Consider the following 25,933-nt stretch of genomic DNA (forward strand, 5'->3'; position numbering starts at 1 on the left):
GAATAAGCTGTCTACACTGTCTAACTACTCCTTGTCTCTCTTCCCTCTTCCTTTTCTTTTATTGTCTGCAGGCCTGCGCTCACCGCTGGAAGAACGTATACTATGAATCGGAGTATATTCTTCCCCACGGATACTGCTCCGTCATCCCAGCCAATCTCCAGGGCAAATCACAGCCTCTCATACCGTGTTATGAAGGTATCGACTCGCTCTCTAGCACTTTAACTCCCTCAATAGTCATTCTTGAAGTGTTATTTTTTATATTTTTATATACTGCTATAGTATGTAATGTTTTGAATTAGATTTTATTTTTATATTTTCAGTTTTCATTTCAATTTCCGTTTTAAAGTTCTAGTAATTTGATGTGCTTTTGCCAGTTTTATTAGTTTTTTTTTATATAGTTCTATTTAGCCTTAATTTATTTTTATTTCACATTTAATTTTTAGTAATTTTGTTATGTGCTTATGTCAGTTTTATTTATTTTATTTATCTATTTAACTTTTTATATAATATTTTTCTTTATTTTATTTCTTAGTAATTTTAGTACTTAAACTTGTCTAAAATTTTTTTTTTTTTTTACTTAGCTTTATTTCATTTAACAATTTTAAAAAAAAATTTATTTATTTTTGTTAACAACAGCTCTGGTCTTTTAAATGTACAAGCGATTTGAAAGTTACATTCAGTCTATCAGTTGTATCAAGATCATTGATTGTGTTTGTCCGGTTATTCAGCAATGTGTCAGTGGCAACTGCTAAAGCAAACATTGCTATGACTATTACGAATAATACTTAAGGTTATTCATTTAAGCAAACCTCTAACCCCAAGTATTACCATAATTGCACCACAGTTTAACTAATGTAGAAGCAGGTCGTCTAAATGAGCGTGAACTCTGAAACCGCTGTTTCTCAGTGTGGTCAGAGCCGCTTCCATGAGGCGCCATAATGGACTAAAGTGAAGTGAACCGCGCGAGAGACATTGAAACTGATCTTGCTAATACACGTCAGTTGACATTGTTCAGTTCAGTTGTGGTATGGTGATTGCATTGCAATGTATATGAATCTTGGAAATGTAAGACAATGTATATTGTACCGTGAGGTAGTTGGTGCTAACCAGCCCTATTGTAGGAGAAGTTCTTCATCAAGCCCAGCAAATACAAAACTGAAAGCAGGCTTCAGCAGTGATGGCCAAGTCTGAGCCTTGAACCCTCAGAACAAGTTGGAAAGATGACACTGTTTATTGTGGCACATGTTCTCAACGGGCTTCACAATGAGTTATGGCGCCCTGAACTTCCTCCAAAACCTCAGAGTGATGTTGTCTGGCATCAGACATCCAGAATCAAAAAGAAGCAGCACATTTCCAGACTCTGCTGGAGAGAAATAAGACCAGAGCATGGGAATCTGGAGGACACATTCAGGGTTATGCAGATTCAATATTTGACTTTTTACTAGTGCTGTCAAATCGATTCATCGCGATTAATCGCATCTAACATAAAAGTTTTTGTTTACATAATATATGTGTACATTTTTATATATATATATATTATATACAGTATATATATCTGTGTGAGTGTGTGTATATACTGTATATACACACACATTAATGTGTGTTCGTGTATATATATATTTGTGTGTGTATATATACATATACTGTATATATACATATGTGTACATATGTATGTATGTATATATACACACGCGCACACACACACACACACACACACACACACACGTGTACAACGACAAAAACCTTTATGTTAGATGTGATTAATCGCGATTAATCGATTTGACAGTACTACTTTTCAGTACTACTATGCATGTCCAAAAAACCATGATGTCACCATGTTATCAAATCCAAAGAAATAATAAAATAGTGATACTATTTTTTATACTTTTTTTTTTTTTTTTTTTGGTGAAAGCTGTTATATGTACCCATGAGAGATCACAATATGTGCGTGTTAAAGAAATGTTTAGGTTTAGATTTACCTGAATTTATGGCATTATATGAACTACTACAAAAAAATAGATTCAACTTTCTCTCATTTAATTTTTTTGTTTTAATACTTTTATTTTTTTAAACATATTTAAAAAAAAAACAAAATTCACAGTTACTTTCATTAAAACACTATTCCTTCTGTATTTCACCCAAAAGTGTTTAGTCTTTTTTCACCTATTTTCTTTATTTTTACACACTGAGAAACGAGTAAAAAAATTGTTCTGTGTTAATCGGCAGCATGCCACAGATGTACAGAAATGAACTTGTATTAAAGGGACACTCCACCGTTTTTTCATATTAAACTATGTTATTCCCTTAACTAAGACGAGTTGATACATACCTCTCTCGTCTCAGTGCATGCACTCAATCGCTCTGGCGCGCGGCGACACTTTGATAGCACTTAGCTTAGCCCAGTTCATTCATTAGGGACCAAACAGAGATGAACTTAGAAGCGACCAAACACCTCCACGTTTTCCATATTTAAATACAGTTACACGGGTAGTTACACGACCAAGTATGGTGACACAAAATAAAATGTGGCGCTTTTAAAAAGCGGGTAAAAAGGATAACTATAACGTATGGCGGAATAGCACTTGGGAGCACTTCGACTCGGCGCAGTAAAAAGTCACGTTGGTTCTAATGACAGAAGTGAGAGGGAGAGGATTTTTCAGGCGTGACTCGAAGTGCTCCCAACTTCAAGTGCTATTCCGCCATACATTATAGTTATCCTTTTTACCCGCTTAGAAAGGCGCCACGTTTTATTTTGTGTCACCATACTTGGTCGTGTAACTACTCGTGTAACTGTATTTAAATAGGGAAAACGTGGAGGTGTTTGGTCACTTCTAACTTCATCTCTGTTTGGTCCCTAATGAATGAACTGGGCTAAGCTAAGTGCTATCAAAGTGTCTCTGCGCGCCAGAGCGATTGAGTGCACGCACTGAGACGAGAGAGGTATGTATCAACTCGTCTTAGTTAAGGAAATAACATAGTTTAATATGAAAAACCAGGAGCGTTTCTTTAAGTGTGCCAATCAACAGCTGTCAATATCAAAATTCGCTTGCACTCACAGTTTATCACTCGCTGTATCGCATATTATACATTTGACAGATGTTATTGTAGTATATTAAATTCATCGCCTCCGTCAGCATTGAATTTAATCATCCCAGAAGGATTCGTCGTATTTTACAAGATGTTTTGATTTGCTGCGGAAAGAGCGAGGGAGGGTGCACGAATTCTTGATCTGAATTTGTTTCCGTGTTCAGCTCCTGAGTTATTTATTTCCTTCCATATCTTTTCCTGTCTCCAATGAGTTAGTATTGGGGGGCCTTCTATGTGTGTGCAGTGCATTATGGGGAGATCCAAGCCCAATATTTTCTGTAACCGGAGAGCACAGCAATCCCCCCCGTTCTCGAAGCCCTCCAGAGTGTGAGCTGTTGTTGAACGCGTTGCTGTTAGGTCGTTCTCAGTCTGTCTCGCGGCCCCCAGATTCCTCTTGGATGGAGTTGGGACTTTGACTAACTCCATATGGAATGTCGGAAGAACTCCAGTAAATGCTGGCTCAGACTTACAGCGAAATCATTTGTGGTCTGATGTTTTTTTTTTTTTCTTCCTCTGTCTCTTTCCCCCTACTCACTCTCACAGACTATAAGAAGACCTATGGGGAAGAACATGGCTCGTGCCAAGCCGGGATCGCAGGCGTTTTCACCGAGGTCAGTAGAAGTACGAGCTTGTTATGTGTTTCCACATGTGTGGCACTCAGATGACATGATTACATGTATGAACACAGACATATAACAGTGTGTGATTGATATATTCATTCTCCAGGGTTCACCCAAAGATGTCTGTCATTATTCACTCACCTTCATGTCATTCCAAACCTGTGATGTTTTGATCACAAATGAAGATGTTTAGCAGAATCCCCAATCTGCGTTTTCCATCTCTGGCTATCAAGACCAATAAAAGTAGTCTCGACACCTTGATGTGCATCTGAATATTTTCAATTTGCATTTGAATATGTGCATATGTGAATGATAGTCGTGTAGGATTGGAATCAGGGTTAACTATAGCCATTATATGACTTCAGAAGTCACAAAATTGGTCATATGCACAGTCTACTTTATTGCATTTATGCATTTATGCTTGACAGCTTCTAGTCACTATATGCTTTTATTGAATGGGAAAGAGCAGTGAGAACTTTCTTTAAAATTTTGTTTATTCTTAAAATGTTTAGTGTGAACTATCCCTTTAAGAGGAGGAAGGTTGCATTAAATCCAGTCCTTGGCTCGCCAGGCCTGTTAGCCTCTGTTTAACAGATCCCTGCAAGAATTTGAACAGAATTCAAAGTTTTTGTGTGCGATACAAGTACGTTTGCATGAAGGCTTGCGAGTTGTTTGTCCACTCGCTCTTCGTTTTGCACATTGATCGTTTCGGTGTTTTGTATGAAGTGCAGCCAACCTGTTAACGTGCAGTCCAGGCTTTGGAAACAATGTTTGGATCAGATACGAGAACACAGGCTGACAGATGTGATGCCCAACGGTTCATCAATATCATCACTCACTCTCTGACCCTTTTGTTTTTCTTAAACGAGAACGAAATATGACTGGAAAATAAACTCCCTAGAGGTTCTGATTATTACTGAGGTGTTATTCATTTATCAGACTGTGTGTTTTAAGAGATGGCTGAGAAATGGTAGTTCACTAGATTTTGGAACAGAGCTTGTTGTCTATATAGTTTTAAAGCTGACCAGATCAGTGTTGGACATTCACAGAGAGGAATTCAAAAGGCTTGACCTGTAGAAGAATGGCATGGCTTTGTAGTTTGGGTGGTAATGGCTCTTTATCATTTGGAAGAATGTGACCATCTAGACCTTAAGTGGCTAAAACAGATGTCTGAAAACTCCTTGATTGAATGCTGTCGGCTCAGCTGGAGGTGGTGTTTTTACATGTTTGGCAGGACTGACCAAGTCAAACAGCATTTGTGAGTTTTTTAGCAGTCATGCGATGTGAAATGGAAAAAGCAGTGGAGAGCGTCCATTTGTGGCTTGATGAAACTCAAAATAACTACGTAAAAGAGCCTAATTCTTCTGTCATTCGAAGCATATTCCATGTGCCCAAGCTTTTATATTTGTATCCTCAGAGATAATGGGTGTCGGAAAAAGGGAAAATGTTTTCTTTCTTTTTTTCACCAAATATTCAGAGCTAAACATTTATGCCAAATTGTGCGTTTTTTTAAATGTATATGTCGATTAGAGCACAACAGGGACCACCAACCTTTCCAGTGGCTTTGGTTCCAAGTTCCAAGTATTTTTCCATTTCATTTTCTTCATAGAGATTTTTCAAGGGTTCTAAGCATTGCCAATTAAACAGTGTAAATCTATATATTCTATAAATCTATATTATATTATATTATATTATATTATATTATATTATATTATATTATATTATATTATATTATATTATATTATATTATATTATATTATATTAATAAAAAAAGCAAGTATACTGTATGCAATAAATAAAAAAACATTGAGATTAAAAAACACTGAATTTTCTAATTGTTGGATTTCTTTTCTGGATTTTAGTATTAATGTCAGGAATTAAACTTTTTTTTTTTTTTTTATTATAATTTTTTTTTTTTACCTAGTTTATGTCATTGCTTAAAGGGGTGGTATAATGCCCTTTTCACAAGATGTAAAATAAGTCTGTGATGTCCCCAGAGTATGTATGCCAAGTTTTTGCTCAAAATAGCATATTAAAATTGTCACTTTTTGAGGGTGAGCAAAAACGCAGTTTTGTGTCTTTTTCTTTAAATGCAAATGAGCTGCTGCTCCCGGCACAGAGGGCGGAGCTTCAACAGCTTGTGCAGATGTTGTTTATGCACAAACAGCAACATTACACACTAACTAAAGTTAGAAAAGTCAAATCATAATCAACCACCCCTTTAACAACCTAACACTGATCTTTCACAAAAAAAATTATTTCTCTGTGGAGAAACAGAATGAGATGTTTGCTTCTTACCCTACTGTTGTGCTTCTTACCCTACTGTTGTGCTTCTTACCCTACTTTTGTGCTTCTTACCCTTCTGTTGTGCTTCTTACCCTACTGTTGTGCTCCATTGCGGCAGCCATGTAAATAAAACAATGTCTCATTTGGAGTGTGACAATGTGGAGCAATTAAAACAGTTCAAAGGCTTGAGTTCTCCTCCAGTTTAAAGTCCATTGAGTGATCAAAGCGAAGAACAGCAGCTGCCATTTCAGCTCACGGTTGGGTTACCAGCAGATAATACAACATGGTTTGTGGCTTTCGGTTGACCAAAGCCACACCAACAGCTCTGTGTTTTTCTCCTATAATTTGAAATGTAACTTTCTTTTCAGCTGTAAGGAAATGTGCCGAAGCCTGTTGAATTTTTTTTTTGTCTTTTTGATTCGATCTCCATTGCTTTTGATATTGTTTTCTAGGAGCTGGTTATCATGGGTGCACCTGGTTCTTACTACTGGACCGGAACAGTCAAAGTGTTTAACATGACATCCAATACTCACTACAACCTTAATCAAGACGACCTGAGCGCTCATAGATACAGCTACCTTGGTAATTCCTGCTTATTTAGATGTTAATAACTTCTTCAACATTGCATGCTGTAGTCAGTCCATCACAGATTTGTGTTTTTTAGGGTATGCTGTGACTGCTGGCCACTTTTCCTCTCCAAACACCATAGATGTGGCAGCTGGTGCACCTCAAGACAGTGGTGGTGGAAAAGTGAGTGGTTTTCACTTAGTTTCTTGCAGTGTTCAGAAATTGCATCATTGCTTCCAGGTTCTGTTTACATTACACCAACTTTGACATTATAAAACCACATTGTCATCCGTCATTTTAGGTTTACGTCTTCAGAATTGAGGGAACATCTCTTGTGAAGATCTTTCAAGCCTCAGGGAAAATGGTGGGTATAGTGTTCAGGTTTACTCATTTATTCCACATGTAAGATGTTTATTTAATTAACTCGTTGCTATTTAAAGGAATCGTTCTCTTTTCTGTGCAACACAGTTTTGAAGAGTTTGTACAAATGCATGTGTTGATCAGGGGCTGTGGAGATCCTAAAAGGACAAAAAGCATCATAAAAAGCATCATAAAAATGCCATTAACCCTTTAAACACCTAGTGTATCATATTTGATATGCAAATTTCTAATGCCTCTAAATTGTCAATATGATCAAAATTTGGGTTAAAATCAAATCTACTACATACTGATTGATAGTTTATACTTTTTTAGCAAGTAAAAGTCATTTTAGTATCTAAATGATTTTTTTTATAAAGTAAACATAACTTTTATATTGTTAGTAATATTTTAAGATGGACACTTATTGGACTGAAGCAACTTAGGTTTACGTAATTATCCTTACATATATATATATTTTTAAAAGATCGTGTTAAAATGTGAATATAATATGAAACATTAGGCATTGTTGTATTGCATTCCATTATCCATTATGCATCAAATCTGATACTCAACAAAAAAAAACATATGCCAACTTGTTTCTTATATTGTGTCTAAATGTGTTTTACAGGGTTAAAGTCGTGCATATGACTCATGATCTATGTCCCAAGTTTTGAATGTAAGAAAAAAGGACAAAAATTGAAGTTGTTAGTTGAAAAACAGCTCTCAGATCTTATATATATTCATGTACAGTATATTCAAATATAGGTCAGCATAGCTTGACTTTCTTCCAAAAGGGAACAGTATGAGGTAATGCATCTTATGGAGGTGTATGTGCCCTGTGCATGGCGTTGTAACCTGACCCGTTTGCTCTTGGCTCGGCTTGGTTTCAGATGGGCTCTTACTTTGGCTCCTCATTGTGTGCAGTTGACCTAAACGCGGACGGACTGTCGGACTTGCTGGTGGGAGCACCCATGCACAGCAAAATCCGGGATGAAGGCCAAGTTTCTGTTTACCTCAGCAGTGGTAATGTGAGTTCACCATGCCTTACATACATACTGTGTTACTTATTAATGATGACAATATTTGTCATAAACGACACTTAAATGCCTTTAAAGTTGGTACACTAATGCCTTAAAGCTGCATTGTGACCAGGTTTTAATTTTAAGGTAAACATCTTCATGCAACTTGACAAATGTTTTCAACACAAGTTTTTTGTTCCTGTTTGTTCAGGGAGTAATGGAGGAGGTCGCGATATTGAACGGTGACAATGCATACAACGCTCATTTTGGAGAGTGTATCACGTCTCTTGGGGACATGGATGACGATGGCTACCAAGGTCAGTGTCCAAAGTCTGCTTGAGCTCAAAATGATCACACATCAGAGCAGTGCATGAGCAACTAATAGTGAAGTCCTGCAACATAAAGGAATATTCTGAAAGTTTGGAGTCTGTCAGATTATTTCTTTGAAATAAATTAATACTTTTACTCTGCAAGGATGCATTAAATTGATCAAAGTTGACAGAAAAGACATTTATAATGTTACAAAAAAAATCATATTTCAAATAAATACTTTTAATTTGAAAAAATTAAAAGAATCCTAAAAAATAAAAATACAATTTTTCAACATTGATAACAATAAAAAATATTTCTTGAGCAGCAAATCATCATATAAGAATGATTTCTTAAGGATCATGTGACACTGAAGACTGGAGTAATGATGCTGAAAATTCAGCTTTGATCACAGGAATAAATTACATTTTACAATATTTCACAATATTACTGTTTTACTTTATTTTTGATCAAATAAATGCAGCCTTGGTGAGCAGAAGATACTTTTCAAAAGACTTTTGAACGGTAGTTGATGTTTTAAATATGCAGTTATCACACAATGAATTGTAAGTGTGTTACTGTACACATATGTTTAACCTGGTATATTCCTTTAAATTCAAAATGATCACAAAAGCAAATTTTGCAAGACTCATATTTCCACTGTATTGGAGACAGACAGACATCATTTGTCAAGTAACTGGAAAAGATATTTTGATGTGAAGCAGATTCAAACCTCAGATATCTCCTCTGTGACTTGTGTTCTCACTCTTGATTTTCCTGGCACCCCACAATCCAGTCGGAGGCTTTTCTTGGCATCTGGTTTCGCTCTTTACCTGATGCATTGCTTGATTGTAGCTCTATTTTCTGCATGTCGCCTTTTTTGTAGTTTTAGTACGGACTTTCCTCATAAGTGTTACTGAAAGTGTTTAAGGAGACTGACCATCTCATAATAAAAGACCAAACACAAATCCATTCATGTGGAAACAAGATGGTAAGGAGTCAGAGCTTATGAAAAAGCTAATTCAAATGGCCTGAGGAATATCTGAGAAGTGGAGACAGATGTGTCAGATTAAACAGGAAGTGAATCTTTCCGTTGTGGGACGGCGAGGGGGTTGGCAGCACTTTTAAAACAAGAATCTGATTCAAACAATCAAGCATCTTAGTAAAAAATGTACGTGTGTATCGAGAAGCATCTGTGATTAACTTCTTTAGGGGTCAGTGTTGTAGTAAATTGTCTTTTAGGAGGCTGTAACCATAAAGAGATTACATGAGGTTAACCTGTTTCCCTTTGACCTGCCTCTTATTGGGTATAAATTTACATCAGCATGTGACAAACAGGGGGGTCTGTTCCCTAATAAAGATTTCTATTGCAAATAAATCCTGCTCTTTTGAACTTTCTATTCGTCAAAGTTAGGGGTGTGAACCTACACTGGTCTCACGGTTCGGTTCGATTACGATTATCATGTCATCGATTCAGTTCTGCATCCTCAATTGCACTGCATCCTCAATTTTCAATTTTACTTCAAAAGTGATGTGTGCGCGCGTGTGTGTGTGTGTGTGTGTGTGTGTGTGTGTGTGTGTGTGTGTGTGTGTGCTCGCCTGTTCGGGAAGTCGCAGTGACAGAAACAGTGACATTCCAGTTTAAGTTTCAAGGGAGTAAAGCTTGTTTATGCCATTAAGAAAAGGAAAATCTGTCAAATACATTTTGTTTTAAAGAAATGTTCATTTAAAAGCAGTGCTCATTAATCAGTGTATTATGTGTTACCATTAAAGATGCGTGCATCAACCGTCGCCGAGTCCGCTGTTGAAGGTGACGATCATTTATTTATAATCACGCGTAACAGCACAGAATAATTTTAATTTGACCATCGGGTGCGGATACTTAAATCAGAGAATATTATTGGGGCGGGTGGATGATTTGTTTTTGGCTGCGGGTTCGGGTGACGTTTGAGATCATCCACGCATCTCTAAAGCAGTCAGACTCTGCCAGGCGTTTAGCCTGGTTAAAACCAGACCATTCTCAGTAGTAACTGAGTTATGGTCTGGCAAAGCTTCATTAATAACTCATTTCCAAAGGGGCGTCACCAACGGACGTCGCTCAAATGCCTCTGGGCGCAATTGGATAGACCTAAAACCAATCAGAGCGGTCGTCATCATGTAAAGCCATATGCTGCGTCCCTAAGTTACACTACGCCATAAAAGTATGTACTCTTTTTGTGAAGAAAAGGTATTTACTTTTGAATGTGTAGCAAAAAAGTAGGCAAGCTTTGGGACATACTACTTCGTCATCTTTATCGGACGGATCTGTCGCGTGCGTCCTGTCACGTAAACTGTCCTGTCAATCATCTCGTCACAGTTAAAATCCTCTATTAAGTCTAATTTCATTTCCTACCGTTTCGGAGAGAAATGTAGCAGCACGTTCATCTGCCAGTGGGTCTTTCATGGAGACTTTCCTCATGTGTTTGCAATTTGAATATGCATTTAAAAGTTGGTGCGCTTCACCAACGGACGTCGCTCAAATGCCTCTGGGCGCATTTGGATAGTCCTAAAACCAATCAGAGCGATCGTCATCGTGTAAAGCCCACCTCAACGTTTCTTATTGGTGCCTCGATTTCGAGGGATTAGAAATGGGCTTGAATGAGCTCTTTGCCAGAGCAAATCTAAATTTGCCGGAAGTTGTCTGGGTTTTCCCAGGCTGCCAGGCGTTAACAGCTCGGGGTGAAAACGGCTAACGTGGTTTATCAAGTTAGTGGTATTACCTCCTGCATAACGTTATTCTATTTGTGCGTGACATGAGCACGAGTGTCTTCTGCAGGTCGTGCTTACCAGCTTGTTCCTAAAAGCCGAAATGTGCCCAGATGTAGGCTTTTAAAGTAGTTGGAGCATTTTTAATTTTCTCGCACTCGCGTCTCGCCTCCCTCTGCCATTGTATTCTACCGCGACAAAGCACGTATGACGTCAGAAAAGCGTCAGTACATTATAATCGGTTATGGTCTATTACTGAACCGATACCGAATCGTCCTCGTCTGCATCGCGATGCATCGTAGAAACGATTAATTTCAACACCCCTAGTCAAAGTTCTAGTCTATTCTATTTGCCACAAAAACATTAAGCATCACAACTGTTCATAAGAATAATCAGAAATGTTTCTTGAGCATCAAATCATCATATTAGAATGATTTCTGAAGGATCATGTGACACTGAAGACTGGAGTAATGATGTTGAAAATTCAGCTTTGCATCGCATGAATAAATTACGTTTTAAAATACAGTTTTCGCATAGAAAACTTAAATTTTAATAATATTTCACAATTTGACTGTATTTTTGTGTTCAAATAAATGCAGCCTTAGTGAATATAAGAGACTTCTTACAAAAATACGAAATAATCTTACCAACACCAAACTCTGAACGCTAATTATTTAAAAGTTTTGCATATAAATTGTCTCAGTCTCAAGTGTCAAAAATATCTCAGCCTATAAATATAGATATTAATCAGATTTAGTGTTGGCAGGAATTTCTATAATTATTTGCAGTTATACAAATCTGTTTTATTGTTTCAGAATTTCGTCATATTCGAAACAGATCCAGAATCACAAATCAGACGAACAATATGCAAACAGATGCAATGAAAACTGTCAACCTTAAAGCAAAGCAGTTATAAAAATGTTAAAGTTTTCAAAGCTCAGCACATTTTAAATGTGTTAGTGAAATGTGTACTGCTGCTGTTCATGCACAAGGGTTTTTTATGACACCGTTTAAACCCCCCAAAGTTTCACAGACCTTTACAGGCTCTCAAAAACACGTAAGTGTCCATTAAGTGACTTAGCAGAGCGTCTTTCTAACAGAGATGAGCTTAAAGCAAACAGTCATTTATTGGGGTCCTGACACACACAAATCCACTTCTAGTGTTTCTATTCCAGTCGTAAGCCGGCTGCAAACTATGCTGTTTTTTCTAACATTTACGATTGTTGCTCGTCAGACTGTCCGTCACGACCCCAATAAGATCTTGAGGAAAAGCCAAGGCAGACTCAATGACGACTGTATATTAAGTCAGACTGTCTATCTCAGCTAAGACTTTGTTTTAAGATTAATTCATGTGCTATGTTCTTCCATCCATTAATGAGACGTGAATCTCTGTTTGGCCTACGAAAGAAACGTTTTAAAATCTCTGAAATTTAGATGACAGAATCGTGGTAGATATAGATATAGACATACAGTGTGCGCCCGGCTTTACTCTCTGTTTCTCCCTTGTTTCCATCTTTCTCATTGGCTTGTTTGCTGGTCTTTTGTGCTGTAGATGTTGCGATTGGAGCTCCTGAAGAGGATGACTATGGAGGAGCTGTCTACATCTACCATGGTGATGCCACAGGAATAGTTAACAAGTACTCAATGGTAATCAACCATCATTTTGCTGAAGAGATTTGCTAAACTGTTTGTATTACTTATTGAAAATTAGTATCGATATTTTTTTATTATTATATTATATTATTTTATTTTATATATTTTTTTTTTTTGTCAGCTTTCAACAGTATACGGTAGAATCGACCATTAGTTTAGTTTTTTTCTGTTTATTTATGATGCTATTGAGTTTGATTGGTGACTGTTTTAAAGGAACACATCCGACTTTTTGGGACTTCAGCTTATTCACCGTATCCCCCAGAGTTAGATAAGTCCATATATACCCTTCTCATCTCCATGCGTGCCGTAACTCTGTCTGATTCACCCACCGCTAGCCTAGCTTAGCACAAATACTGGAGGTAAACGGCTCCAGCTAGCATACTGCTCCCAATAAGTGACAAAATAACGCCAACATTTTGTGTACAAATAACAAGGTCACATGAGACACAGCCATCTTCTAACCGTATTCACTTATTGGGAGCAGTATGCTAGCTGGAGCCGTTTACCTCCAGTCTTTGTGCTAAGCTAGGCTAGCGGTGGGTGCGTCAGACAGAGTTACGGCACGCACGGAGATGAGAAGGGTATGTATGGACTTATCTAACTCTGGGGGATACGGTGAATAAGCTAAAGTCCCAAAAAGTCGGCGTGTTCCTTTAAAGGGGTGGTATAATGCCCTATTATCAAAATGTAAAATAAGTATTTGATGTCCCCAGAGTGTGTATGCGAAGTTTTAGCTCAAAATACCCCACAGATATTTGTATATAGCATGTTAAAATTGTCCATTTTTGAGGGTGAGCAAAAACGCACCGTTTTTGTGTCTGTCCCTTTAAATGCAAATGAGCTGCTGCTTCCAGCACAGGAGGCAGAGCTACAACAGCTTGTGTCCTTTTAAGTTTCAAAAACTTTTAGCCTTTTATGTTCAAACCGGAGTCAGACAATGATGGAGAGATGCTAGAAGAAGTGACAACATGTAGAATGCAACAGGACAATTCTGAATGATTGGTTGATGAATGTGTAAGTTATCTTCTAGTCATTGATTAGAATATTCTGTCATGATAATCTATTAATCATGTTCCGGCGGCGGGGTTTATGTAAATTTTAGGGTTGGTGATGTCACTAACCCGGGAGGAATGTAGTGTAGTCTCTACCAGCCGTTGTTGTAGTCCTTAAAAAGCGAGTTCTTAAAGAGCAAATATCTGTCTTCGCTTTGAACTTTGAGCATTATAACTTTGCAGATGTTGTTTATGCTCAAACAGCAACATTACACACTAACTAAAGTTAGAAAAGTCAAATCATAATCAACCATTCCTTTAAAATGAATTTGATGGATTGATTTAGTTGGCAATGGGTCACTTGTTTTATTGAGAAACCTAATAGCTCATGCAGTTTAACAGTTTGATTGATGGGTAAGCAGTCGGTTCAGATTATATCTATCTGCTGATTTTGTGGGAAAATGCCTTAAATGGAGCTGAGAGTGCTAGACGGATATTGGTAGCTGAAAGAATAATCAAATTAGCTCAAATATTTAATAAATGAACACACAAGGGAAAGGAAATGTGTAGAACTGCGTGACATTTTGAAATCTCTAGATGTTTTATTAATGTTTTTTTTCTTTTTCTGTGTGCACGTGTTAATTCAGATGTTATGAAACGTCTCTGATTGGTTGATGTGATTTTTCTCTCTCACCTTGATCGTATGCAGAAATTGTCTGGGCGAAGCATCAACCCCACCCTCCAAATGTTCGGCCAGTCAATTTCCGGCAATGTGGACATGGATGGAAACGGATATCCAGGTTTGGCTTTACTTTAGAAACTTGGCTAGTTCTGCTCGAATGAACATTGAGAATGTTCCGAATTAACTAGATCAAAACCGACCGCATTCAGTGAGAAACCATGACTGGTGCCAGACCACTAACATTGGCCTTTTGCGATCTCTGCGTAAAGATGGGAAACATGTAAAAATTTTAACGACCTTCAGTCAGTTTATTCCATTCTGGAAACCTCTAAGTATTAAACTTCAGTGTGTAACTCATGACATGAATGATTCGTCAAATCATGTGATTTGTCCAAAGCGATCGGGCTTATGATGAGAAAGCTGCTGTAAAAATGGCCAAAAGATGCTACTCATCTTTTTTTTTGCATCCACAGTAAGAATCTGGTCCAAGACAGGATTAATTATATGATGGAGAATGTCCCATGCTTCGCTAATCCGAAGAATGTGGATTAAGTGGTGTTTGCTTAATTTCCTCAACCGCTTCTTGACACGTTGTGTCTGCTCGGCCGAGCTCGTATATAGTGCTGTGGCCGGCAAGCATTTTGTTTACAGCATTCCACAGTGGACGCTCTGATTAAACAGAGGCGAAAGAGAATATCAACAAAGACGACTTCATCTTCTAAGTGATTTAAACAATTTAGAAAAAAGTGTTAAAAAAAACACTTCGTTTATATACTGGATAGCAGTTAGCATGTACAATAATTGTGCTGTTTTGCATTAGAGTTTACTAATTAGTGGTGACCAATGATAACCTTTTGCTATCACAAAAAAAAGATTTTATTATTTATAGTATTCATTCATATTTTGCTTTTTATATATATATATATATAATTTTTAATTGTTTTTATTTCAATCTTAGCTTAAGTTTTAAGAATTTTCTCATGTGCTTTTGTCATTTTTATTAGTTTTTATGAGTTTTTTATTTCTATATTACTCCTCTTTTATATATTTTTTTCTGTTTTTACTTCAATTACATTCTATTTTTTAAGTTTTGCTATATATATATATATATATTCAGTTTTTATTTCAATCTTAGCTTAAGTTGTTAGAAGTTTATGTGCTTTTGTCAGTTTTTTTTATTTCTATATAACTCCTATATTATTTCTAACTTATTTCTAATTACGTTATTTCTTATTTATATATTTTTTTTCTTTTAGTACTTCAATTACATTCTATTTTTTGAGTTCTTCATCTAATATTTATGTTTCATTTTATCTCAGCAATTATGATTTTGAATAGTTTCAAGCTCTGAATTTTATCTTATGATAACGCCTTATCATTCCTGACCTTCCAGATAAACGATTTTGTTTGTTTTCATCCATATCAGATGTGACGATAGGGGCGTTCATGGCTGACAGTGTGGTTTTGTTAAGGTAAGTTGTCCACTTCGGATCCAACAAAAGCTTAATTACATCAATTCCTAGTTAGTGTTCTCTTATAATCATCCCATCCATTCTGGTGTAGCTTTGACCTTTCTTTGCTGTTGCATGTGACAGATCCAGGCCAGTGATCTCGGTGGACGTCTCCATCTTTTTGCCCGTCTCTATAAACATCACAGTACCGCAGTGTCATGAGGGTCCACAGCATCTCAACTGCTTCAATGTCACCATCTGCATGAGCTTTCGAGGAAAACATGTGCCTGGCCACATAGGTGACACTCACTATAGATTCGTTTTTGGGAGGGTTTTTGGTTCAGTGTTTTGGGATTTTTATTTTATTGCATTGCGTTTTATTGCATTTTAATTAAATTTATTTTATTTTATTGCATTGCATTTTAATTCATAGCATTTTATTTTAAAGCATTTTTTATTATTTAATATTAATTTTTTTTTTTTTTTTTTTTTTTTTTTTACTCACTAAACCCATAACTACACACTCTTGATAAACAGTAATGAATCACTTTTGGTGATATCACCAAATACATTTTTAAAAATTGCTCAGAAAAAAAAGGCATTTTTTCCCATTACATCTAGTTATTTTGTTTCTGATGTTTTGTTTTTGTTACTTGACTCAATGAGCCTGACTGCATGAGAATGACCTCTTGCTAAACCGTTGGGTGTGGCCACTGCTTGCTGAGTGGGTGTGGCCTTATGGGAGATGGAGTATATAAAGGGGGTGTTACATAATGGGACGTTTCAGGGAAGTACAGAGCACTAGTGTTAGCTCCACATGGCACTCGCATTGGGAAGTGCACCTTGTGTCTGGGTAACGCCCTGGTTCTGTAGGCCGGAGTGAGCTCATAGTGCGCTCACAGCTGGATGTGTTCAAAGAACAATCCCCTGCATTGGTCCAGGAGCCCCTTCCTGCTCACAGACCTTCATTAGAGTAACACCCTGTGAGACTAGCAGAGAAATAATAGCTCTTACTCACCGTCAGGATTGGAGCAAGGGTCCTGCAATTAAACATTTGACCTCATCACAAAAACTGTCAAGAAATTCATCAAGTTCCTCCAGTCACACTCATGGCAGTGGAAAGAAAGCAGCTATTTCTGGGGTCCTGTCCAAGAGTTCTGTGTTTTTGAACAATTTCTGGGTTTTGGAAAAGCCTGTAGGTGTAGATGGATGAATCTCACCAAGAGATGTCTGGATCATATTTCGTCCCAAAACAAAAAGAAAAATGCAATATTATTTTTCATAAAGAACCTGAAACTTACTTTAAGAGCAAGGCCAAACTTATTATTTTTTTGACGTGGTATTGATGACATTTCAGCACATTTCCTCTTTAATGCAAAACATCTCATTATTGTAATGTGAAAAAATTGTATAATAAAGTATAATTTTAAGTACACATCATAATTTATCTGTTGTAATAAATTTAATGTGTTAAAAAAAGATCACAATATAACAGTAATGATACTGAGATTTTATTTGCATTATATTGTTGAAATGTACTTATTTATCATTAAATATTTATTTATTTATTCATTCAAGTTTTTATTTTATTTATTTTATTTTATTTTATTTTTTAATGATTCATCAGTACAGTTTGAACCATATTTCTTCTTCAATGTCCTTGCTGTTTTCTCAGACTTCCACAAATGAAACCTTTAACTCTTGGACGTGGCCCAGGAAATGTTCTTGTACTGTTCTCTCTCATTTCCACAACTTTGACAGTGGGAACTTGACGTCTTAACTTGACTTTGTTTTTAAATCTAAAATCGCCCTGGAATGCTTCTGATAGTGAGTGTTTAACCACAGATCATGTTATGAGAGATGTTTACACATTGTTGTCTTACAGAAATGTGTGTGTCTGTTTTCCTCCTCAGAGTTGCTGTACAATCTAACAGCAGATGCTGATAAGAGACACAAAGGTCTGCCGGCCCGGGTGTATTTTGGAAACGGTGTTGAGCAGACCGGAGCTGTAAGTCAGCGTTTCAGCCTGGAAATCAACCGACAGCAGTGCCATCAGTACACGTCCTTTGTAAGGGTGAGTTTACTCAAAGATATCCCAGCATACCTCATGTTCCACAGGTTCAGACTCCAGGGATTTGTCCTTGAGTCAATATGAAATCAAAATGTACCCGTTTTACTTCCGTAATGTACATTCCTGGTCTTGTTGTGCGTTCATCCTTGTTATCCTAACAAATAAAATTTGTCTTTGTAATCTTTCATCAAAAGTTAAAGGGTTAGTTCACCCAAAAATGAAAATTCTGTCAGTAATTACTCACCCCTCATGTTGTTCCAACCCCGTAAGACATTCGTTCATCTTCGGAACACAAATTAAGATATTTTTTATTAAATCTGAGAGCTGGCTCACTCCTCCATAGGCTTCTAAGACATTATAACTTGCTGGCCCAGAAAAACACTACGTGAAAAAACTCGAGGCCCAGAGAGAAGGAAATAAATAGTGGAATAAAGTCGTTATTTTTGTTTTTTTTGCGCACAAAAAGTATTCTCGTCGCTTTATAAACTTAAGATTGAGCCACTGGAGTCACTTGGACTATATTAACGATGTCTTTAATGCATTTTCTGGGCCAGCAAGTTATAGTGTCTTAGAAGCCTATGGAGGAGTGAGCCAGCTCTCAGATTTAATCAAAAATATATTAATTTGTGTTCCGAAGATGAACGAAGGTCTTACGGGGCTGGAACAACATGAGGGCGAGTAATTACTGACAGAATTTTCATTTTTGGGTGAACTAACCCTTTAATAACCAATAGCCAAAAAGCAAAAATTTTAGGTTGCTGTTTTAACCATGTGAAGGCTACTGTTTTATATTTAATACGCAAATTTTGAATCATGTTCAAATGTGAGTTTCCGGCACATCAGGCTTTTGAGGAAGGTTTATTTTTTCGTCTCTTAATCATCATTGTATTGCATTGCATTATATGTTTAAAAACTACAAGCTTTCGTAAAACTAAGCATTTAAATAGCATCTTACTTATTGGTAAATATAGAGTGATTTTAATGTTGATTAATATCAATTATGATATGTAACGCTCACTTTTAAAATGCATTCAATGCATTCAAAGTCCCAGTCTACTTTCTTTCTCATAAAATGTTCCTGTTTCACCGGGACATTACGAGAGTTAAATGGGTTGTGAACGCCATTTCATTTTGACTACATGTCTTGTAGTCCGGATGTAGAAGCACCGCAGAATTCATGCTGGTCCATGTGATGTTGTCTGCACTTGTCCTCGACTGACCCAGTGTCTTTTCTCTCCCATGACCTGTACTGTAAACAGCCCTGTGCTGGAGGTCAAGCCATATTGTGCTGAACTTTATTTCACTCCATCAACATGCACCAAATATGTCCATACGCAGTTTTCAGTAACTGCTTCGAAATAGTAGCTTTTGTTGGTTTTTTATTTGTTGCTGGTTGTCGAATAAAACAAGCTATGAATTTGAAAACGGTGTGATTTCACACATGCACATTAAATAAATAGTTAGTATGGCAATTTTGACTGTCAAGCTCGTAAAAACTCAAAAGAGCACACTTAAAAATGACTTGTGTGCTGTGTTCTGAAGCAATACGATAGATTTGTGTGTGGAAATGGCCAAATTGTGTTGCCATGTACTGCAATCTTCCCTTCAAAGGACTGTCTTTGGTGCCGAGCTCTGATTAAATCATGTAGGAGCTTGTGTGGTTTGAGTCAAAGGAGATTTTCACTAAGTGACCTATAATAAAGTCTCACTATCAAAATGAGATACCCACCATCAGGTGACAAACAACTACCTTTTGAAATGCTGCGTACTTAATGAGAGACCTTGTTTTGTGAGTGGGCCGAGAGACAGTGGTCATTGTGAGCACACAGTTAGCCTCTTGTTGTCTGTCTGCTGGTAACAGGCTGCTATCACAGCGTCAGTATCCTCAGGGCGTCCCGGCCGTGACGAGAAGGCCCACACAGAGCCTGTAAACTTCACTGGCAATGCTTTATGAGTCACTTCTCCATAGGGGATCTTCTTACAGGAAGGGTTTGCTCCATAACATGCTCCTGTTTTTGCTTTACACGAAACAGCGCATGATACAAATATGCTTTAACCAACAACATTAAGCCTGTGACAATAGAGTTTGCTGACCTGGTCTTAAGTACATTCACACATGGTTTTCCTTTGGCAGCTGTAAGACTGGTAAGGGTCATTCTACAAAATGTGCCTTTTGTGTTCTTTCATTACATGCATGACTAATGACTTTAACAACTTAACTCAACAAACACTGAATATGTGGTATGTATTAAAAAAAAGTTGAAGATATTTTGTTAGTTTTGTCATTAGGGGGCCATTTTAAAGGGTTAGTTCACCCAAATTAAATTACAATTATTCCATGATTTACTCACCCTCAAGCCACTCTAGGTGTATATGACTTTCTTTTTTCAGCCGAACACAATCAGAGTTATATAAAAAAAAAATCCTGGTTATTCCAAGCTTTATAATGGAAGTGAACTAGGGGTGGAACGGTACACAGAAGTCACGGCTCGGTTCATACCTCGGTTCAGACATCACGGTTCGGTACGAGTTCGGTACAATGGAGGGAAAAGCAAAACAAAAATGCGGAGGGGTTGTGCATGTTTCGGGCTGGACCACCAAAGGAAAATAAATTACTTAAGCCTTGTATTTTTTAAATAAGTTTTATTAATAAAGTAAAGGCATAGAACCACATTATTTGTAGTGCACTGACAATAGTTTTATATAATTAGTTTATTAATTAAATTAATTAAAAATACCTTGAGATATGTTTGGTAATTGTACCTGAATGAATTGAAAATTAATTTGTTACATTTCAGATTAATATATTTGTTTTCCTTAAAATTTTAATTAACAGTAACTTAAACAACTTTGCAGTTTGAATGATGTCCTGTATAAACAAAATGACGGAGTATGTTTTTATGTTTCCACTGTTCGATCGCGCCCGCGCCTCTCACACACACACACACACACACACACACACACACAAATATAAGTAAACACTTTGCAACTTTCTGGACTTTTTCGCGTCCGCGCCTCTCTCTCTCTCTCTCTCTCTCTCACACACACACACACACACACACACACACAACATATTCCAGCATTGCAATCTTTACATCGCAGCCTGCTTCAGAGCTAAGGCGGAGCTACAGATTAGGTGTCCCTAAAGAACCCGCGTATCTAACAGTAGTTCCGCATCACATTAATTAATTTGCACGCAAGTTTTATTTATTTTTATACTGTGTATTCTCCGTGTAAATGTATGCACCGAACCGTGACGCCCGTACCGTTTCGGTTCAATACGAATACATGTACCGTTCCACCCCTAAAGTGAATGGTACCTTTTTTTAAGCCCAAAAAAGCACATCCATCCATCCATCATAAAAGTAAAAACAAGGTAGCATTCACTCCCATTATAAAGCTTGGAATAGGATATTTTTTAATATAACTCTGATTGTGTTCGGCTGAAAGAAGAAAGTCAGATCATTTAAATTTTTTGGTGAACAAACCCTTTAAATTGTGAACCTTGTTCCCATGATTTTGCGGAGCAAGCTATTGAGTATTCATTCGATTCACATGACGTCACTGTAGCTTTGCGCCGCCATCTTTGCGACCGCCGGTCTCAGTAATGCCTGCAATATGTTGTGCAGTTGGCTGCAACAACAGCCTAAAGAGGAACCCTGAACTGGTATTTTATTCTATACCAAAAGAAGAGAGAATCATTTATTTAAAAGACTTGAAGTCTCATGTTGGTTTGTGGTTAATTATATTTCCATTATACTCTCAGTGGCCAACATTATACAGACAGATATCGACAGATAATGTTTTGTCTTCATTTTATTGTTGGATCTGTTTAAATGCACTTTATCATGGTAAGTTAGTAAGATTTGGGGTTGTTTTGAATATAACTGTTTGTCTGTCTGTTAGTACCTACCTAAATCTAAGAAATATTTTTCTGAAGTTCATAAAGATATTGTCTTCGTCACATGCGCTTTAGATGTTATTTTGTGTAAGTAACGTTAGCTCTGCAGACGATGCATAATATCATCCTTGAAATGCATATTAAAGGACTAGTTCTTCCAAAAATGACAATTCTGCCGTCATTTACTCACCTTCATGTGCAAACCCTTAAGTTTACTTTCCGTGGAAGACAAAGGGACATTTTTGAATATGTAGCCTAATGGAGACTCTTCTTGTCGATGTAATGAAAGTGAATGAGTAACGTTAGCCTACTGGGGGCTGTCACGCAAAAAAATAATAATAATAAAAGACAAAAAAACATCACAAAAGTATCATAAAAGTGATCTAATACGACTCGTCCGTTATATTAATATAGTTATTTATTCATATGATAGCTTTATGTGACGAACAAACTGCAATTTAAGTCGTTATATTATAATCACTGATGACCTTACCTCTTGATAGCTTTTAATCGCAGCCGAATCGTGAGTGAATCATTCAAAAAGATTCGACTCGAAAGATTCTTTCATTTCGATATTTGTGTGTATTAAACCTTCTCTCTGTAATTGAACATCTGTTCTTTCGGACAGATATGGCAGTATTTGATCATATTCGGCTGATGTCTCTGGCTGTGCTGATGGACGGATTAGATATATTCATTCATGCTGAACAGCTGCAGATTCATAGATTCATTCATGACATCGCCTCGACTCTCATGAACGCGCGCCATGAAGCTCTATGACTTAAGTATTTCTATATCATGAAAGGCCAATTGGGGCAAGTCTGGGGCAGATAATAATGGACTAAAGAAAACTGGGGGTAACAAATAAGGATCGGAGCCTAAAATATAATTTTTCTCCAGGTATCTCTGTCTCTCTCTCTCATTCAAATGGGCAGTTTGGGCGGCCATACCGGGCGAGTCGGTCGCAAATATGGCGGCGTTCTATTTGTTGTGACGTCGGTGGCATCTATGAATTGAAGACTGTGTATTTGTGGCATTAAATACCAGCATTAAATTCTCTAAGAAGCATAAGGTTTCTTGATGACCTTGAGTAAAAGGCTTTAAATATCAACTTTTTGAAATAGAAAAGGCTCTTTTTTACACAATGACCCTTAAATGTCTTTGACTTTAAAGTAGCTGCTAACAAATACGCATGAATACAGCTTTGCTGTAGCGAAGGGGAGACATAATGCATCTTAATATTTCATCTTGTTTATAGACACTGCAGATTTGTTGCTGCATCTTTCATTATGTTTGTACTTCAAATCAAACATTGTACAATCTCCTCTCAAGGCCTAAAACAACCAGAGATCTGCTGTTTATTGCACATTTTTCACTGATGGTCTGAGTCTGCGTGGTTTATTTTATGTTTTAAATGTTTTGGAGAAACTCTTTTGGACTGGTGAATCTCAGATAGAGGGATATGTGTTTTAAAGGCTGGTTAATGAGTGAGATATGTAACGTAATGCCTTCAAAAGTTGTCCTTGTGTTCTGGGTGGGCAGCGGATCACCATGCCTTCTCACTGGGTGATCCTTAATGGATCAAGCAGCTTAAACACACCTCATCTACAGTAAATACACTCATTTGTCACACTTGTCTCGGTAGATTTGACGTGGATCCTGTCTGTCAGTGGAGAAACTTCTGTATCTCACTTAAATTACAAGTCTGAATGTCCAACAAAGACGGCTTTACAAGTGTTTCCATCCAGGTTGATATTTAGTAGTTCAAAACTGATATCTCCTCCGTTATCTTTTGGGATTTGCTGGTGCTTTCTAAGGCCCTTCTACTTCTGCTCATGTTCAACTTTGGTGTGTATCTCGTCCCACAGCACTTTGGCATCATGCCGGCGAGTTTTGCATGGGCAAACTCCACTCACGTTTTCTTCAGAACATGTAAATCTAATCTAATATTGAATTTTCTCTACTAATTGCAGTATGAATTTGTATTATATTGCAAAGTACATAGTATACACACAGCAAGAGTATAATCATTGCATACACTTTCAACTTAGTCTGAAGTAAATTGCCCCTGTTAGCGCAGCTTTGAATCAACCTGTCAGCCATATGTAAGTGAGACGTACTTTTATTGCACTGTATTCTTTGTGCATTTGTGAGAAGTGTTTGCATTAGCAGAGCTGTTTGTGTAAGAAAAGTATCTGTGCCTGTGACGTGTCTTAGGATTGTTTAAACTGATTATGCCAGGCATGGCTTTAGTGGAGTTATATTATGGATATTGTCAGGCCGTTTTCATGTGCACTGGGTGGTATAGTAGAGCAAAGGAGTTACACAGTTCAGAAGTTTGAGTAGAAGTTTTGTTTGTATTTTGTTTTTGAACTCATACTCAGAATTTATTAAATAAAAATACAGTAAAAAAAAAAAATTACATTTAAAAAAATACTATTACAAATTTATATTCTACATAAATATATTTTAAAATGTAATTTATTCCTGTGCTCAAAGCTGAATGTTCAGCATCATTACTCCATTCTTCAGTGTCACATGATCCTTCAGAAATCATTCTAATATGCTGATGTGCTGCTCAATAAACATTTCTGATTATTATCAAAGTTGAAAACAGTTTGTGCTCCTTCACATTTTTTTGGGAAACTGTGATGCATTTTTTCAGGATCATTTGATGACATTTATATTTACATTTACGCATTTGGCAGACGCTTTTATCCAAAGCGACTTACATTGCATTTCAAGCTACACATTTACAGTCTTATCAGTTCTTGCTTTCCATGGGAATCGAACCCATTACCTTGGCGTTGCAAGCACCAACACTCTACTGTTTGAGCTACAGCTACAAGTGATGAATTGAAAGTTCAAAAGAACAACATTTTGTATTATTATAAATGTCTTTTCGATCAATTTAATGCATCCTTGCTGGATAGTGAAAAGTATTAATTTCTTTAAAAAATGACTTTACTATAAATAGTCAATCCAAAAATGATGCAGATAAAAATTAAACTGATTCACTCTCTAATGGATTCCCATAATTATAAGCCTCGTATCGGTTTGTCAAACAACACTCAAATATGTTCCAAAACATGAGTGTGTTTATTCAGTCGGCGAGTTTAAAGCAGCACAAATCCCCGTCATCAAGTGTGATTTGGCTGCTGTCCCGAGGGTCGGGTCTGCACGGCTCTCCTCTCATTTATCCGGGTGTTAGTGTCTCCCCGCGAGAAGCCAGGACCCCCACTCTCTATCTGAGGTATGCTAATGGAAACCAGCTGGCTCTCCGCCGGGATCTCTGGAGGGAAGCTTCACTGACTCTCACACGGTGAAAGCACTGTGAGGAACGTCACAGAGGTCCGGGGAGATGTTGTTTTGTCAACTGGAGCTCTTGTTCTGGCCCTCCGGTGACATTGAACTGGTTTCAGTCTGTGAATGCGTTCAGACTCACTTCACTATATATTGCAGGAGAACATTTGGACGAACCTTAATCTTGATTTAAGAGATATCTGCATATTGTTTTTCTTTGTTAACCTTGGTTTCTGAGCAAAGTAAATACCTGCTGATTTAGGTCAGTTGAGGCCAGTGAATGTGATATTTGCATTGGCTGATCTTACTTTGTTTTTTGCTTTTTTTGTTCTCGCAAGTTTTTTGAAATAGACCTTGAAATTGGATTTCGCGTTTGTATTGAATCTTTATTGAACTCTTATTCTTCGCCACATGACCGGGCCATTAGGATTCGGTTGCGAGAATACCTCTGACAGAGATATAAAGTGTCCAATCACAGTCTGCTTTGTTTTTATCTGCTGTTTAGAGGAGTGTTCATTTGAAAAACTTGAATATTTTCTTTAAATATTATTTTAATCTTTTCTTAATTAGCATAACTATTAATATATTAATGTTTGCAGTAGAACAGTATCTGTTAAAAGCATTTAAAGGTACATAATGTAACTGCATGCATGCATATTAATATACTTTATGTATGTTAATATACAGTATATATGATGTTTGAATATGTTCTCTTTAGCATAACTGATATACTCTCAATATTGTGAATATGTTTGCAGTAGATCAATGTTTTTTAAGAGTGTTTAAAATGGTATACAGTAAATAATATATTTTATTACATATTATAATGTTTACATTATGTCCAAGACTAGCTTCATTGTGGCCAAGTAGATGCATATGTTGAACCC

At 36.9% G+C, this 25,933-nt stretch overlaps 1 protein-coding gene across 2 annotated transcripts in view; it reads left to right on the top strand.

The window, feature by feature from the left end:
- itga9 (integrin, alpha 9) overlaps positions 1 to 25,933 on the top strand; it is a 106,794-nt gene that overhangs the window by 20,547 nt on the left and 60,314 nt on the right. Inside the window, exons 4-15 of one of the 2 annotated variants that reach the window (XM_082153301.1) lie at positions 72 to 195; positions 3,631 to 3,698; positions 6,446 to 6,575; positions 6,658 to 6,743; positions 6,862 to 6,924; positions 7,811 to 7,948; positions 8,151 to 8,256; positions 12,546 to 12,640; positions 14,348 to 14,438; positions 15,747 to 15,792; positions 15,916 to 16,070; positions 17,685 to 17,839. In XM_082153301.1, coding sequence (XP_082009427.1) covers positions 72 to 195; positions 3,631 to 3,698; positions 6,446 to 6,575; positions 6,658 to 6,743; positions 6,862 to 6,924; positions 7,811 to 7,948; positions 8,151 to 8,256; positions 12,546 to 12,640; positions 14,348 to 14,438; positions 15,747 to 15,792; positions 15,916 to 16,070; positions 17,685 to 17,839 — 1,257 coding nt within the window. Of the gene's footprint in view, positions 1 to 71; positions 196 to 3,630; positions 3,699 to 6,445; positions 6,576 to 6,657; positions 6,744 to 6,861; positions 6,925 to 7,810; positions 7,949 to 8,150; positions 8,257 to 12,545; positions 12,641 to 14,347; positions 14,439 to 15,746; positions 15,793 to 15,915; positions 16,071 to 17,684; positions 17,846 to 25,933 lie in introns of both variants that reach the window. The other variant, XM_082153300.1, reaches the window with a different exon arrangement.

Source organism: Leuciscus leuciscus (genome assembly GCF_965113295.1).
Source record: "Leuciscus leuciscus genome assembly, chromosome: 22".
Taxonomy (NCBI): Eukaryota; Metazoa; Chordata; class Actinopteri; order Cypriniformes; family Leuciscidae; genus Leuciscus; species Leuciscus leuciscus.